Source organism: Chionomys nivalis, chromosome 19 (assembly GCF_950005125.1).
Source record: "Chionomys nivalis chromosome 19, mChiNiv1.1, whole genome shotgun sequence".
Classification (NCBI taxonomy): Eukaryota; Metazoa; Chordata; class Mammalia; order Rodentia; family Cricetidae; genus Chionomys; species Chionomys nivalis.
The window spans coordinates 10,765,237-10,778,477 of NC_080104.1; the positions used below are offsets into that span (position 1 = coordinate 10,765,237).

Consider the following 13,241-nt stretch of genomic DNA (forward strand, 5'->3'; position numbering starts at 1 on the left):
ATGCCCTCTTCTGGTCTCCACAGACACTGCACACATGTGGTGTATAGACATACACCCTGGCAATTATATACAATAAAAATAGAGGGGGAAAAAAGAAATCCAGAAGCCAAGGCCCCACTGCCACCTGCTGAACCAGCATGAGCATCTCAGGACAATCCCACAGTAATTTATATTGAAAGTTCAAGATGAGCCCTGATCTCAAAAGGCAAATCCTAAAATTCTAGATCACATTTGAAGTACTGGCATGTTTGTTTATTTTTGCATTTTCATAAAATCTAAAAGCAGGAATCTAGTTCTAGTACTAGAAGAATCATGTGCTGATGTGGGAGTGTCACATATCAATCTGTTGCTTTCCTTGGTTAATTAATAAAGAAACTGCTTGGCCTCATAGGTTAGAACATAGGTGGGTGGAGTAAACAGAACAGAATGCTGGGAGGAAGAGGAAGTGAGGCAGACGCCATGCCACTCTTCTCCAGGGCAGTTGTGATGGAACTCCAGCCCAAGATGGATCTAGGTTAGAATCTTTCCGGTAAGCCTTGTGGTGCTACACACATTAATAGAAATGGGTAATCAAGATGTGAGAATTAGCCAGTAAGAGGCTAGAGCTAATGGGCCAAGCAGTGTTTAAATGAATACAATTTGTGTGTTGTTATTTCGGGTGTAAGGCTAACCATGTGGGAGCCGGGCAGGACGAAAAACAGGCCTGCCCGCAGCTCCTTCTACAGAATGGCGCCCAACGTGGATAACTGCATCCACAGAAAGCCTGAGAAAGCTGGGAAAGAATAGAGTAAAGCATTTCAGTTTTTAGCTGTAGCAGGAGAAAAACCTGTGTTGTTTTAAAATGCTGGCATTCTGGTCTGTCCTGCCAGGGCAAACTCTGACTCTTTCAGGCAGGCGATCCGACTACAGAGTGTTTGAGTGTGGTTTCTGAGTGCAGTGCTGCAGCTTGCTTGCTGGCAGGGACCTTGAAACGCCACAGAGTTGTGGCAATAAAAATGGTTACAGCCGGTATCTCCGTCATGAGGCTGGAAAGCTAAGGAATGGGCTGGATTCAGCCATCAAAGCCACGGCTTTAATCCTACCCATATTCCTTAGTAAATTAAAGGCTTGTATGGTCAAAAAAAGAGAGATATACAGTAAAGAGAGATTCAAAAACAAAGAAAACCTCTAAATGATTTACAGTGTGTTAAAAATATATGCAGGCTAAAAGTTAAAGTTCTTAAAGTAAAAAACAAAAAAAAAGAGGAAGAAAGAGAGTAGTTGGGTGTGGTAGTACACACCTTTAATTCCAACACTTGGGAGGCAGAGGTAGATTGACCTCTGTGACTTCAAGGTGTGGTAGCACACACCTTTAATCCCAATGCCTGGGAGGCAGAGATAGAAGGATCTCTGAGAGTTCAAGGACAGCCTGGTCTACAGAGTTATTCCAGGACAAAGATATACAGAGAACTTGTCTCAAAAAATAAAAGTAAATATAAACGAAATAGAGTTAAAATAAAGCCGCACAAAGATGGAAAATACACACAGAATCTTGATACTGTATGCTATTATGCTCTTTTTGAATTGTTTGAATGCTGGGGAAGGAGCAACAGCTGCTAAAAGATATTGTTTATAAATGCTGCTGAACTAATCCAAGATAGATATTTTGAAAATACCTTGACTTCAGAATTTGGATCTAAGGACATGATACTTTGGAAAAGAGATTCTCCTTTTGTGTTCACAGAGGATGAAACCCTGTGGATTGCTTCTATTCAAATATGGTATGATAGACCACGCCCTCCTGAAAGGTTGCTGTGAACACCTTCAAAAAATTACTTCACTCAACTGCCGACTGAGATGAACCTGGCACACAGGTTACACCATGAAAGATCTGATTAACAGCGCCCCTATATAGCAGGAAGAAGTTTGGAGAGAAATAACTATGCCCATATTCCCAAATATTATTTATAAATGTTCTTTTACATTTAAAGGGGGATATGATAAATGTATGAATAATTCGCATTGATATGGATTTTGCTTTAGTGATTTAAATTTAAGGTCAATCTTGTTATATGTATATGTATTTCTGATATTGATTAAGGTATTCATCAATTGTGTAGTTCATGTAAAAATGTAATGTATATAGGTTGTTAATGGATAATCATCAATAGTCAAGCTTGTAGTCATGTTAGTTAGATTTTCTAGATGTGCATAGATATATTTTAGATAGACATTCTTCATATCTTTCAAAGACTACAGAATATGACATTTGATGTTTTAATAACTTTGGGTTTTTCATGACAATGAGACACGTCTGCTCCTGACAGCACCAATCTACTTCAAGAAGAAGATGGGCATCGAAGAGGCTCCTTATGGAGTTTGATAGCCATTTGGGTAAGAAACTGCTCTTGCCTGGACTGTTGCATAAACTGGACACAGAGAACCCTCTGAGAGAGGACTGCTGAACTTGCCTAAAGGTGAGATGATCTTTCGGGGTTCCTGATTCATAAAAGAGTCTGCAAGACATTCTGCAGGACACAGCAGATAGTGACTGAACTGCCTTTGAAATTTCCTGCTTCATGGAAATGTCTGCTGGAAACTATGGGCCTGTAGGCCGAAGATGGATGTCCCAACAGTACAGAGGAACTTTGAGTGACTATACAGGCAGCGAGATGTCTCTGTCATTTCCAGAGTTTAGAAGTTGCTTATTTCTTGTTTGCTTAGGTAATATTGTATCTTTCTGGAGTCTTTGATGGAGTTGAAGAATAGTTAGTTATAGTTATAGTTTTCCTTAGTTATGATAAAGATAAAATAGATGTAAATATTGTAATTCTTACTTGATAACTGTTTTGTTATATGTAATTTTGCTATATTAAAGTTAAAGCCTTCTTTTTTTTTTGTTTAAACAGAAAAAGGGGAAATGATGTGGGAGTGTCACATATCAATCTGTTGCTTTCCTTGGTTAATTAATAAAGAAACTGCTTGGCCTCATAGGTTAGAACATAGGTTGGTGGAGTAAACAGAACAGAATGCTGGGAGGAAGAGGAAGTGAGGCAGACGCCATGCCGCTCCTCTCCAGGGCAGTCGTGATGGAACTCCAGCCCAAGATGGATCTAGGTTAGAATCTTTCCGGTAAGCCTTGTGGTGCTACACACATTAATAGAAATGGGTAATCAAGATGTGAGAACTAGCCAGTAAGAGGCTAGAGCTAATGGGCCAAGCAGTGTTTAAATGAATACAATTTGTGTGTTGTTATTTCGGGTGTAAGGCTAACCATGTGGGAGCCGGGCAGGACGAAAAACAGGCCTGCCCGCAGCTCCTTCTACAATGTGCTTCTATAAAAGGGAAACTGAGGCTAGGTGGACTTATCTGGTCAGTAGTGAAGGCTAACTAGACAAATGGTCAGCTATGACTCTGGGAAGATGGCACCATGGTTCTAGTTTAGGGACATCTAATTGTCCCTAATGAAGGTCCCCAAAACTAAGAATTATTTTTTTTTTAATTTTAAATTTTATTTATGTGTATATAAATTTTAAAGTATGAGTGTTTTGTCTGCATTTGTGCCTGTAGGCCAGAAGAGGGCATCAGATCCCACTAGAGACGGTTGTAAGCTGCCATGTGGTTGCTGGGAATTGAACTCAGGACCTCTGGAAGAGAAGGTGGTACTTTTAACTGTTGAGCCATCTCTCCAGCCCCATTCAGAATCATGATAAAGGTGGAAAAGAGGAACCATCAACGTTAGAGAAAAGAGGTCTGGAGGCTTGCGAGTTCAGCTGATTTCCATAGCCGGGAGGACCTTCGGGCCAATTCTTGTTTTAACCAGGCTTTCCTTCTACCTCCGTCACTGACACATGAGGTGAAATTCTAGCTTCCTAGAACATATGCGCCCCTGACTATTATTTAGTAACAGCTGTGTTAGCAGGAACCCAGCTGGCGATTTTGCTTTCTGCAGGCTTTCAGGTCTGCAGCCCCACCCTCACTGAGACAGCGCATCCACAAAGCCGTCCTTACCATCACATCACCTTTGGCCTCAAAGAGAGAGTGCAGCGCAAATTCGGAATTGGTCCCTCCACCCGGCAGCGCACTGGAGCAGCACAAATTCAGAAGATTCTCCACTGCTGAGAAGAAGTCACGGCATCAGACAGGGTCAGAGTCACAAGAACCCACCCCCATTCTGGAGCCGGAGGTCCCTGTTAGAGAAGCCAGCCTCACCCACCTGGCCCCTCACAAGTGCCAGTACCTTGTTGTTGGAGGGCCTGGTTTTCCAGCTCAGGCCACGGCTTCCACACCAGCGTGGCCTTGTGTGTGTCCTGAGCCAGGGCGGAGACATCTTGCAGTTCTGGGATCTCTGCTTGGAATCTCAAGCCAATGTTGATGCGTCTTTAATGACAAGAAAAACAGTGTGGTCTTCAGTGTAGTGGCCTAGGCCAGGGGCAACTGTCAGGAAATGAAGACATAAGAAGAAGAAGCAGCTCCTTCTGCAAGAGTCACAAGAAGGATGCCAATGCACTTCCTCGTGGCAGGGCCCTCCAAGCCCAGGAATAGCCTTTGTACTGGTAAGGGTAGCTTTAAGGCTGGGGGGTGGGGGAGGGGCAAGGTAGCCCTTTGCCTTGGGATTCTCAGCTCTCTGAACTGGAGTGAAAGACAGATAATTCCAAGAGAGGAGTTGCCTACTGCACGGCTGATAATACCACGGAACTGGAAGTGGGGTATATGTGTTCAGCAGTGTAAAGAATCTGTGTATTTATCCCTTCCAGACCACTTTCGCTTACATTATACCACCTGAGCTCACAAAGGTCTGTGATATGAACAAGGCAGTAATCATGATTCCCATTCAAGGAACCAACAAAGGCCTCAGAACAGATCCAAACTAGAATGGTGTCAACTTGAGCGTTCTGATTCTGGACTCTAGAAAGCTCTGTACCACGTGGCCTCTTTTCTAAGTTCATTCATGAGATGAACCACTTTCCCCTTCCATAGTAAAGTAGTGAGTGCCTCTTTTTCCATAGCTTTCTGTGGTTTTCAGTTACCCCTGATCAACTAATGTCTGAAAATATTAAATGGAAAAGTCCAGAAATAAATCTGTGTTACTTTCATGCCATTTTAAAAAATGTGCTGAAATCTCCAGCCAGCCAGTTTACCTGCCTCAGGCATGACTCCTCCTTTTGTCTACAGTATTGGCCACTGTAGAAGGTATCCGCTGCCGGTTAGTCAGTTGTTATCAGAGAGACTACCGAGGCTCTGTAGTGGTTATACACCGGATATGGTACTATCAGAGGTTTCAGGTGTCCAGAGCTGGAGGTCTCGGAACATATAAGCCACTAATGTGTGTGTGAGTGCTGTACCTCCTACTGATCATGAATGATTCAAACGCTCAACAGACCCGTTCAGAAGACTGGCCAAGAGTCTCACAGGGGAATGTGGGACGCACTGGAGATGTCAAAGTGTCCGAGTCTAGACTCAGGCCTGTGGAGGTGGGGATGCTAGATTCTTTGACTCTAGGGCTTCACATTTCATCCTAAGAAAAGACTCTGAAATACTAGCAGCAAAAGGAAACAGTAGTACTCAAGAAAAGCCATGGTCCGGCCATGTCCACAACTCTCCCCTCTCAGTGGCCACTGACTACAGAAGCCCTGGCTGCCCTTCTAGAAGCTTCCAGACTTTTCCTTATCTGACGCTTGTGCTCTAAAGAATAATTGGCTTTTCCTTACGGTTCAACGTCCACAGTCTGCTCTCCAGGTCCTGGGGTGACTGTCACATTGCTGCCATCGATGCTGCCTGAAACAGAAACTAGAGTTTACTGGCCAACAAGGAAAACTTCCAACGACATGAAAGCAAGCCAGTAATTAGTCAATCAGCAGTAACAAGGCTCTTCTCTGACCCAGCCCATATTTTGCTCTGGCATCTTGTAGACAACCCAAGGCAGACTTAGTGTGCACAGTTCCCTTTTCTTTATCCCAAAGACACTTCTACTCGCTTTTCTCCTTAGATTGATTCCCTTGAGTCACTAAACGAGATGCTGAGAATTTAAGAACACCTCGCAAAGCTACTGGAACACGTAACTGATACTTCCCGGAAATCCGAGGGATAAACTAGCCAGTTGAAGAAAGTGAGACTCCCCACCCACTCAGGGAAGAACCAGAATGGACAGGGGTCACACCAGGGTTAAGGGATGACTCACTGGAGCGGCACAGCAGCACGCGTGGCGTGGGCGTGAGGGGAGTGAGGGGCAGCTGGGGGTGCACTCCTGGGCCATGGCCCGAGATGAGGACATTGCTGAAGAGCCCTGAGCCCTGGCGCACCGGGCTCAGCATGGGTGGCGGCGTGTAGGGGGGCAGCTCGTGGGCGGGGTCCAGGAGCAGGTGGTCCCCGAGGACGCGTGGGGAGCGCAGCTGGCTCTGGTATAGGGTAGCCCCCGAGTAAGAAGTGGGGTTGGGAGTATAGGAAGAAGGTGGTGGCGGGATGAAGAGCGGCTCAGGCCGGTGCCGGAACTTCTTCTTCTCTGGTAGGGTCTTGAGGGGCTCCTCAACTTTGGCGGTGATGGGTGGATGCTGTTTCCGGGGGATTTCCTAGAGTGAGAGGAATAGTTGGGATTCAGCCTGGACATCCCAGTCACTAGCCCCTTTCTAAGTACAGGCTGCCTATCCCTGCCCTTCCCACAGATTTGGCCAGGGATCTCAAAAGTTCTAAGGGGGTGGGAGAGAGACTGCCTCCCTTCCCGTCCCCTCTCACTCCTACCACGCCTGCCTTGGGCTGGTTAAGAAAGAAAATCCGAAGGTCTGCAAAGGGTAGAGTGGGTCGACAAGAAGTAATACATTCAAATTCTCTGGCTTATCACTACATGTCCATCTGTTCCGAGTGCAGAACAGCCAGCAGAGTGGCTCTTTGGTGCCCCCACAGCTCCTGCAGGTGCAGCTCACACATGCTCCGAGCAGGAGGCGGAATCCTCTCCTCAGGGATGCAAAGCCCAAGGCTGAGGGGCAGGAGGACCTTCGCGCCTAGCACAGGCTCCTCAGCCATCCCCACAGCCGGGCACAATGGCCCACAGTTCTCCAAGCCGTTGTAACGGGCTCTCCTGGAGACGCTCCCTGTCACGCCCCTCTGAGGCACCCTCATCTCCTGTTTCCTGTCAGCAGAGCGAGTTTAGGTTATGGCGGGAGAACTGAGCCTAGTCCGGGGAACCTTCCACACGGATACATATACACTAGCCAGTCCACACATGCACGTCAAGGAGAGAAGCAGGGTATGCCAAAGCCGGACCGAAACAGACTTGGGTGCGAGGCCAGCATCGACCCCCAAAAGCCGAGAGCTGCGTGTGACAGCCAGCCGGGGATACCTGTGGAGAGGCTCTGGGCGGCTGAGGTGCCCAGGCAGCTGCAGTGACCAGCAGCTCTAGTGCCAGAGTGGCGAGTGAAGACAGCAGCAAGGGGTGACGGGAAAGGGTTACATGGTCACATGACCAGCTGCCTCTAGGCCTGTGCCCCAGTGCCCCTCAGCTTTGGGCCCCTCTCACCGCCTGCCTTCAGTAGTGTGGGCTCTGCCCCCGCTCCCGTCCCTACTTCTCCCTCAGCTCCTTTTTCTTCCAAGGTGCCTTCTCAGCCTCTAGGATGGGGACTCTTGCGTGGGGACGGGGAGAAGAGGGAGCAGAGGGGCTCGGGGCTTCAGCGTCCAGGTTCCTGAACGCTAGCGCGGGTCTCCTTCGACCGGCGTCCTACGGTCTCCCTCCTTTCCTCAAGTAGGGCGCTTCACAACCTGAGGCCCGGAAGGGACCCCGAGGGAGCGAGAGGCTGCTGAGGAGAATGCTTGGAAAACCGGGCTTTGCCATCCCCACCTCTGAGGAGCAAATTTGGGAACTTTTAAGCTCTGTCCCGGTTCCTGAGGAGGTCATCTAAGTAATACGGGGCTCTTTGTGGTTTCAACTCTGCCCTGGAGCCCAAACTTAAGATCACAGGGTCAAAAAGTTCTTTTTAGGCGCTTTCTGGTCCTTCCACCTCAAAATAATGCTTTATTATCTCCCAGGCAAGCCTCTCTGAGCCACCCGGACCAGAGGCGCCTCTCTGAATGTACATCACACAGAGTGCCCCACTAGGTTCACATCTGAAGTATTTTAACTATGGACTCTGGGGGGCAGAGTCAAACACAGTATTTTATAGAGCTCCTGCCCCGGGAAGAGAGAGACGGCCACTGGTAAGTCCAACACTCTGGGGGAAACCGGGGCTCTGAGAGGGCCATTCTTAAGCTGTCTCTACCTCAGAGCTGAGATCAGAATCCAGAGCCCTTTTCTGGATTTTAAAACGGTTTTTTCGTCAAGCACTTGGCTTCCATTCTTTACCCATTTCACCTGCCTGGTTCTACATCAGCCTGCCTGTCAGCTGACGGGGTCTCTCTCACCCTTGCATTAAACCAAGTTCACCCCTTCCGACTGAGCCCATACAGCAAAACCACTGTCTTCCCGTTGGACTCACCCACCTGGTGCACCTTGATTTATGCTACAATCCGGATAATCCACAGTAAAACAAAAATATTGTTAAGTCAGAACTGACTTTAATGACCCTCACCCGCAGGCCATCCCAGCTGCATAGCCCAGTGCACAACAATCTCTATTCTTTCCCTCACAGTCACTTAACTAACTGGGAGTTGTGGCTTAGCGCCCTGCTCAGCGTCAGGAGAGAGGATTCTATGGTGTAGCTGCCTGTCACTAGCCTGGGAGAAGACCAAGACCCACAACTTCAAAGGACAGTGAGTAGAACTTTCAATCGCATGGAAAGCTGAAGATGTGTAACAGGAATGTTTCAGCGGGAGACATCTGTATTTCCATCTTGCCTCCTCCGGGGTAATAGGCTTCTCCTTAGCCCTCACTCTCGCACTGCACATGGGTGGCTCTAGTCCCTGTGTGAAGAGGACTTCCAGGTCAGGACGACACAGTGCCTTTCACACCAAATCTCCTGACTTCCCCAGGCAAGGGGTGTGTGTGTAGGCATGCCATTTCATCTTTGCTGGGTGCTAGCCCCCTCTGGCCAGAATATGGAGGCTGTCCCTCAGTCTCTCTTCTTCTAACTCAGAGTCACACAAGAACCCAAACCAGTTCTTTCTGGGTGTTTCAACCCTACCCTTACGTCTTCTAGATTCCCAGGAGCCACTCTTTCTCTGAGGACATATAAGACCCAACACACTATACTGTGGGAAGGGGCAGTCTGATAGGGCCAACCACAGAGGTCACAGATTCCCCAGGGCAGAGAGAAGAGAAGGGGATGAGGAAGGCAAAGAGAACTTAACAGTGAGTGAGAAACACAAATCACTTTGCTTTCCTGAGATCTGCGGTGCCTGGCTCTCATGGGCTTATTATGGGGACTGGAATGGCTCTGAGGCCCCAGGGTATTTAAGCAGGTGTGACACTAAAGGTATTGACAAGGTAGATCATCTGAGCAGATGGTGCAGCAATTTCTTAGAGGACCTGCCATTCCAAGAGTGGCAGCTGGATCTGGGGAGACCTGGCGGTCTAGGGAAAGGGCCAGGCCAGGGAAACAGCTGTTCACTATCGGGGCAGATATACTTTTTGTTTCTTAGTAACTGGTAAGGTTATATTGGTTTCTGCCGATTGGAGTACCATCGATGTTTGGACATGTGAAGGCTCAGCTCTCAGAATCAGACCCAGGCTTAGTAAGGAATGGCTGTCCACTGCAGGTGGCCTCCCCCTCACAGGGAGCCTGCATGAGGTCTGAGCTCAGGCCAGTGACTGGAAGAGTTGTCCATCTTCAGGAAAGCAAAGCGATGTCCCCACCCCAGGCAGGTGTGGCAGCGCAGCGACTCACAGCAGGCGCACAGGGGGCAGCCCCTTGGGGAGAGTGAGGGGGGGACAGGGTCATCCTCACGAGCACAGGCATCTCGTCGTCCGACATCGAGCTGGCTGGCTTGTCTCTGGCCGAGGGGGTGGCAGCGACGCTGTTGGTGAACCCCTGAGAGCTGGGCTTGGGTGGGAGAAGCTTGACAGGGACAGACACGGGCATGACCATAGGCGTGAGGCGTTCTGCCTCAGCAGGGAGCGGTGGCGGCGGAGGTGGAGGTGGCAGTGGCGGCTGGGGCTGAGGCTGAGGCTGAGGCTGAGGCGGTGGCGGTGGGGCCTTCTCTCCTTCCTCCTACATAGACAATAAAGGCTTTGATCCTGAGCTGAAAGCAGCTCTCCCAGGGGGACAGACTGGCTTTTCCTTAGAGTTTCCAGGACATGGGTGGTGGGGAACAGAGTACTACAGCTGGGGGTTTCCTTCCTGTAACTCTGGGTTCCTGAGCTGCATTTAAGGTATCATTTCTATATGATTTTTTTTTAAGTTGGCGGTTTTCATGGCTTTCTGAAGTAAAGAACAGGGACTGCTATTCCGTCAAAACTGAACATGTGATCTTATGTAGGAGTGTTCCTTCCTTGGCAGAGGTCATTCATGTCTCTAATGGAAACAGGCATTGCAGCCTGAATTGTATTGTTAGGAAACCACATTGAAAATGCAATACATGCTGTCGTTTTATTTGTTTCTTTTTTTTAAAAAAATTATTAATTATGTATACAATATTCTGTCTGTGTGTATGCCTGCAGGCCAGAAGAGGGCACCAGACCCCATTACAGATGGTTGTGAGCCACCATGTGGTTGCTGGGAATTGAACTCAGGACCTTTGGTAGAGCAGGCAATGGTCTTAACCTCTGAGCCATCTCTCCAGCCCTTTATTTGTTTCTTGAAGACAGGGTCCCTATAGGTAGCACAAGCTGGCCTCAAACTCAGAATCTTCCTGCCTCAGCCTCCTGAGTGTTAGGATTATAGGGGTGTAATGCCACACCAGGCTTAAAACCATTTTCCTTTTCTGGTTTTGAGACAGGGTCTTGCTATGTTGTCTAGGCTAGCCCAGAACTTGCTATAGAAACCAGGCTGGCCTCCAACCTGCAGCAAATCCTCCTGAGCACTGGGGTTCCACAGGTGTGCGCCATGACCCGCCTGGCAATGTACTTTTTTTTTTTTTTAATTTGGTTTTTAAATTTTAAACTGTTTGGCCTATTAGCTCAGGCTCATTATTAACTAGCTCTTACAACTTATATTAATCCATAATTCTTGTCTATGTTTAGGCACATGGCTTGGTACCTTTTCTCAATGAGTCATTCTCATCTTGCTTCCTCTGCATCTGACTGGAATTAACTCTCCACCTTTCCTCTTCCCAGAATTCTCTTAGTCTGGTTGCCCTGCCTATACTTCCTGCCTGGCTATTGCTGGCAATGTATTTTATCTGGCCAGGAAATAGGGATGGAGAGTGAATCTCATAAAATCAATATTCAAAGAATTTTCAGAAAATTCTATGTCTTCTGACCTAACCCAGAGATGATTTCCTATACTGAGGGCATCACAGGGTCACTGGACCCTACCTATAGCTAACCACTGCATGGATGAATAGAAACTTCTGGTCAAGAGCGTGAGAGTTACATGCTTTTTCTTAGCCACTGACCACTGATCTCAAAGGCCACCTGGTCATGGTCTTGAGTACTGCAAGTAGTATTCTTTACAGTCACATACTTACATACACTGCATTTACATATTTATGTAGTTTTCATTTACATAGTTCCTTTTGCACCTTTCTCTGGGTAAAGAGGTGGCGTTCTCTTTAGGAACCTTTCTTTTGACACTTGTCTATAAAGCCAGGGAAGTGGGAGCTGCGTCGTCTGGCTGACTCTCAGGGAGGACCACACCTCCCCTGGCGCCCACAAAAGTCACACATCCCCCATCTCACGCTGACAGCGGCAAAGCAAAGCAAGCAGCACACGACCTGCAAAGGATGGGGCAAGCTCTTGCTGACCTGTTTGAGGCTGGGCGAGGCCCTCATTCCCCCGTGGGACCGCATGTGGCCATTCAGGGCAGGCAGGCTTTTGAACTCCTTCAGGCAGATGGAGCAAGTCAGCTTGTTCTTGGCATCAAATTGTTCCCCGAACGCTCCTTTGGTTTGGCCACTGCTGAAGGGTGGGGCCACATAGAAAGGACATACACATTGAGGAGGGAAAATAGGAATTTACCACAAGGCCTCACACCTACAATGCACCCATTTTATTTATCTAATCTTCCTCTGTCCACGGCCTTAATATCCTCTAGAGAACCAAGTCGAATGTACAGATGGAAAAACTGAGGTTCAGGGGAAGCAAGAGTGTTCTTTCTTTAAAAAAATAAAACTTTAAATTAGATTTATTTATTTATTGTGTGTGCGTGCATGTGCACACGTGTGTATGTATGTCATAGTGAGTGTGTGGAGGTCAGAGGACAACTTGGAGCCAGTTCTTTCCTTTTAATATATAGGTCCCAGGGTTCAAATTCAGGACATCAGGCTTAGCAGTAAACACCCCTACCCACAGAGCCATCTCACTGGCCTGGGAGGGGCTTCCTCTCCCTTAAAAAATTCAGAATTATATATATATATATATAATATAATTCAAAATTTTTAATACATACATACACACACACACATGGTGAGTGTTTCAGTGGCTTGTATGTTTGTGCATTGTGTATGTGTGCCCAGTACCTGGGGAGACCAGAAGAGGGCACCAGATTCTCTGGAACTGAAGCTACAGGCAGCTGTGAGCCACCTTGTGTGGGTGCCAGGACCCCAACTCCAGTCCGCTGCAAGACCAGCAACTGCTCTTTACTGCTCATCCGTCTCCCCGCAGAAAGAACTTAAAATCATGCCATACAGGACACAGCCTCCATCTCTCCAGGTCTTCTGAGTCTGTACTATTCCCTGCCACAGACCCAAAGCCCAGGGCTAACCCTGGTACACAGGAGGGGCTCACTAAGTCCTCAGTGGCTGAGTGGATAAAGAAGGAAGTGCAGGCTTGGGAGTCGAACCATCGCTGCTCCCTGCTCAGGTGTGCCTTCAGCTCTGAGCCCAGATTTCTAAAAGGAGCACAGCAGTAGCTGCCGGTAATTGAGGACTCACAATACACAATAGACAGGCGCCCGACGCACTGTCTGCCTTACTGGTATTTTACTTTACATAACACAGGGTTAAGCACACAGCTAATTGTTCACACAGCAGCTGCTGCCGTTCCTATACTTTCTTAGAAACACTGGCCTTGAATTTAGAAATGAGTCATTTAAACAACCCAGAAAACCTACAGCCTCCCAAATATCCCGCAGCTCTGAGCATACCTTGATTCCGGGGACCCCGGCTGCGTTCTCCCATCAGGTAGGTGCATCTAATTTTGAGACAAACAGGACACCGAAAGAAAACGAGAAAAGAGA

The 13,241-nt window shown here is 47.7% G+C and overlaps 1 protein-coding gene across 18 annotated transcripts in view; it reads right to left on the bottom strand.

Moving 5' to 3' along the window:
• Positions 1 to 13,241, bottom strand: part of Trerf1 (transcriptional regulating factor 1) — a 231,807-nt gene that overhangs the window by 31,517 nt on the left and 187,049 nt on the right. For 7 of the 18 annotated variants that reach the window (XM_057751024.1, XM_057751016.1, XM_057751018.1 and 4 more), the window contains 7 exons: positions 13,149 to 13,195; positions 11,809 to 11,962; positions 9,792 to 10,115; positions 6,161 to 6,548; positions 5,691 to 5,757; positions 4,220 to 4,359; positions 3,991 to 4,097 (listed from right to left, as the gene is read on the bottom strand). In XM_057751024.1, coding sequence (XP_057607007.1) covers positions 3,991 to 4,097; positions 4,220 to 4,359; positions 5,691 to 5,757; positions 6,161 to 6,548; positions 9,792 to 10,115; positions 11,809 to 11,962; positions 13,149 to 13,195 — 1,227 coding nt within the window. The remainder of the gene's footprint in view (positions 1 to 3,990; positions 4,098 to 4,219; positions 4,360 to 5,690; positions 5,758 to 6,160; positions 6,549 to 9,791; positions 10,116 to 11,808; positions 11,963 to 13,148; positions 13,196 to 13,241) is intronic. The other 11 variants (XM_057751031.1, XM_057751028.1, XM_057751025.1 and 8 more) reach the window with 8 other exon arrangements.